Source organism: Antrostomus carolinensis, unplaced genomic scaffold, assembly GCF_000700745.2.
Source record: "Antrostomus carolinensis isolate BGI_N321 unplaced genomic scaffold, ASM70074v2 scaffold37772, whole genome shotgun sequence".
NCBI lineage: Eukaryota > Metazoa > Chordata > Aves > Caprimulgiformes > Caprimulgidae > Antrostomus > Antrostomus carolinensis.
This window is the reverse complement of record NW_010298258.1, coordinates 53,881-57,374: the sequence shown is the minus strand read 5'-3', so window position 1 is coordinate 57,374 and position 3,494 is coordinate 53,881. Positions and strand designations below refer to the sequence as shown.

The window sequence follows — 3,494 nt, the reverse complement described above, 5'->3', positions numbered from 1 at the left end:
GTGTGGAGGGAGGTGCAGGGTCTGTTCAGCCCAGTAGCCTGTAACAGAGACTATTGAGTTGAGGGTGGATGGGAGAGAACTTCAGAGCAACAAACCCTGCTGTACCTGGGCAACCATCAGCTCAGAAACATCTTTGGGTGGCCTTGATCATGCAATCCAGATAATTGCCTGGGCAACCATAGCTGCACGTTGGAAATACAAGGTTATAATTCACAGAAGGAGAATGAAGTTGCCTGAAGAGAAGGAGAGCTTAAAATATTGAAGATAAAATCCAAGCACATTTCTACCTTCTGTCTCATTATGTAGTGGAAATGCTCTGTGTTAAACTGGTTCATGGAAGCAATAATTTCTAGTCTGTAGTTTTCCCTCAGATCTGTAAAAATAAGTGTTAAAAGTCATGAGTCTAAGGGTAGACATCTGAGTGCAGGTCCCAGGAGACCCAGGTGGGACAATGAACATGAAACAAGTGTCCTTTTTTGTTTGGCAAAACGTGACCTGGAGAAGAGGACCTGTTGGTGTGCTCCTGGCAGGTCTGGTGCTCAACCTTCCAGCCAGGAGATGCGGTATCTTGAGAGGACACCGACAGTTTGGTCTAGTTGATGCCATTACTGTTGGGTTCTCTGAAAGGCCCTTTTGGTGTGTTTGGGAAGCTCTGTCAAATCAGTCCTTCCCAACTATAAAAATACAAGCCTTTCTTGAACCTGGTGGTGGCTGAAGAAGGTGTAAATTAAATGTGCTGTGCAAGCCATCAGGGGCCAGGTACAGGGTTTTTAGCTGTATCTCATGTGGAGAGGCTGGAGAGGGCCCTTGCAGCCCATCTGCTGCTGTGCCATGTGGCCTCTGTTTTGCAAGGAAGGGCAGGTTGTGCAGGCCCTTTGTGCAGTGCATATATGGAAAGCTCCTGTTCATGTACCACGTTCCTAGGGTGTGGGGAGTCTCAGGTGTGACTATAGCTTGTGACTTTGTTTCTTTTCTCTCTTGCAGGTCTACTGCGTACAACTTCAATCCCAAACCTGCAAACCCCAGTTTTCTCAGTCATTCCTTGGTGGAACTACTTAACCAGATCAGCCCTACCTTCAAAAAAAACTTTTCCGCTCTGCAGAAGAAACGGTAGCAGCACTTTTTCCTCTCTGGTTGCCTTGAGTAGTCTGTGGTGAAGTTGCTTGGTGAGGCTCAGTTATGTGGCTGGTTCTGTGGGAACTGGATGCCACTCTGATATACCAAGGATTGCAAAGCCTGCTTTCTCTGAGCTCACATCGGGGTGGGGTGGCTGGGACATGTGTGTCTACGTAGCAGGGACCACAAAGCACCTGGCTAAATGTCGTGGCAGCACCCTGCTGTGACTGGCTTTCCCTCGCTCAAAACGGAGCTGGTGTGACCTGTCTGCTCTTGTTCAGCATGGCAGTAAAGGCCAGTGGAAGCCCAGAGCCCTGATCTTTATCTACTGGATGGTTTCTCCTGGCTGTAGCTCCCAGATGGCTCTTGCCTACAGCATGAATGTTTACAGATTTCAGTCCTGCCTAAAGCAAAGGGTAGGGGGGACAACAGCTTTCCATTGCCATGGGAGTGTCAGTTGTGGGGCTCACCTGGAATTCAACACTCTCTGTCCCTGCTGAGAAACTGAACGTGTGGGGCAGTTTGTGCAGTGGCAGTGAAAGCCCAGAGATGGACTGCAGTGTTCATAAAAGGGAAACTGCTGATATATTGACCAGCTCCTGAGCTATGGGTCTCCTTGCTGAGTCTGTGTGTTGGCTATGTGCCTTGTAGGAGTGACTCCCAGCTAGCCAGGCAGCAAGGAGTTAATAGGAAGCATGGCCACATGCTGCAGCAGTGACTGGGCTGGTAACCTGATCAGTAGGTACTGCTCCCCTGAATCAAAGAGACTGAAGCGGAAAATACCAGGGAAAGTAACACATGAGGGCTTTGTCTAGACTGATGGTGGAGAGAGAATAATTATTTTAAACATGTCCGTGCATGTTCATTTTCTCTAATTTCCTCTTGCTCCTAGAATAATAATAATAATAAAACAATCATGTATTGTTTTTATTCTCCTGTCCTTGCTGCAGGGACCATTTATTCTGCTCCAGGACAGTGGGTCCTGCGCAAAGCCTGTCATTCTTTAGAGTACACTTAATGAACTGCCTCGGCTCTGCAGGGTGCAAATTGACAGGCACATTGTGTGGCTTTCAGGAGCTCTGCTTCTGCTCTCATTAAGAAGATGAAAGTGACACTAGACAAGGGCTGGAAATTAGCAGTGGCCTCCAGCCACCATTGTGACTATCTGGCCATTTAAAAATGATTATATTGTATTGCTTCTTGGGCCAGAAGTAAATACAGATGAGACTCCAGCACCTGCTGAGAACAGATTACACAAGAGGCCATTCGGTGACGCTTGTTTTTTCACTTCATTAGTGGGTGTGTGCTGTGGTCTGGTTTTATAGTGCAGCCCATATGGACTGGTGTGAAAGCTGAGGGCCAGTCTGAGGTGGCCAGCTGGGAGTGGGTATCCTCTGCCTCTGAATGCAGAGGGTGATAGGGAATCTCCAGTGATACAACTGAGGATAGAACTCAAGAAAGGGGATGGGGAGAGCCCAGGTCATTCTCCAGACTGCTGTTGAGAGGTGCCCATGCCAATCAGTCATGTTAAATGGAAGCCCACCGCGCTGCTTGTGAGGCCTGGTCTTGTTCTGTTTGTCAGAAGCTGGTGTTGTAGCAGAGGGAAGATTCTCTTGGAATAGAAAGAAATCTTCCTTTGGAAAATGTCTAATTGTTTTCACTCCCAACCTAGGGTTCAGAGACACCCTTTCGAAAGGATAGCCACTCCTTTCCAAGTGTACAGCTGGACGGCTCCGCAGGCAGAACATGCCATGGACTGTGTCCGGGCAGAAGATGCTTATACTTCTAGACTGGGCTATGAAGAGCACATACCTGGACAGGTATTGGTCTTGCTTTGCCTGAGAACACTGGCAAGAGTTTTGCTGCCAGCTGTGCTGGGAACTGGTTAACTTCTAACAAGTAGACCTCTGGTACTTGTGGAAGGGTTTTGCTCATCAAGGGAAAACTTATGGGAGTCCTTGTTCTTGACAGTGCCCTTGACTATAGGGGCTGTGCTGCCCAGGCTGCAGCTCCCTGAGCATGTGAAGGTCTGAGAGGAGCAGTGTCTGCTTGGGTGTTTATAAATTCCATGTCTCTGCTCTGATGAGCACGTTGCACAAACCTGGAACAGCTCTTGTGTCTCTGAGCAAACTATTCCAAATGCTTTAGTTGCAGCTTCACAGCATAAGATCTTGCAGGCTGTGAGTAGTGCACTGCCCGTGGGTGGCTGTCTGCCTGTGGTGTCACCACATCACAGTGTGCTGGTAATGAAACCTGCACCGTGCCCCTCCAGAGCCAGCAAGCTGCTATTTCAGTTAAACTGCTTTGCATAAGCTGGGCTAATGTAAGATTTATCCCAAACTGCTGTTGAATAAAGTCCGCTCACGAGGAGTGTTCAT

At 48.3% G+C, this 3,494-nt stretch overlaps 1 protein-coding gene across 1 annotated transcript in view; it reads left to right on the top strand.

Moving 5' to 3' along the window:
• Positions 1 to 984: 984 nt before the first annotated feature.
• CLUH (CLUH binding protein of NUMT mRNA) overlaps positions 985 to 3,494 on the top strand; it is a gene marked incomplete at its 5' end in the record, with an annotated part of 18,505 nt that continues 15,995 nt past the window's right edge. Inside the window, 2 exons of the mRNA XM_010162393.1 lie at positions 985 to 1,110; positions 2,789 to 2,936. Coding sequence (XP_010160695.1) covers positions 985 to 1,110; positions 2,789 to 2,936 — 274 coding nt within the window. The remainder of the gene's footprint in view (positions 1,111 to 2,788; positions 2,937 to 3,494) is intronic.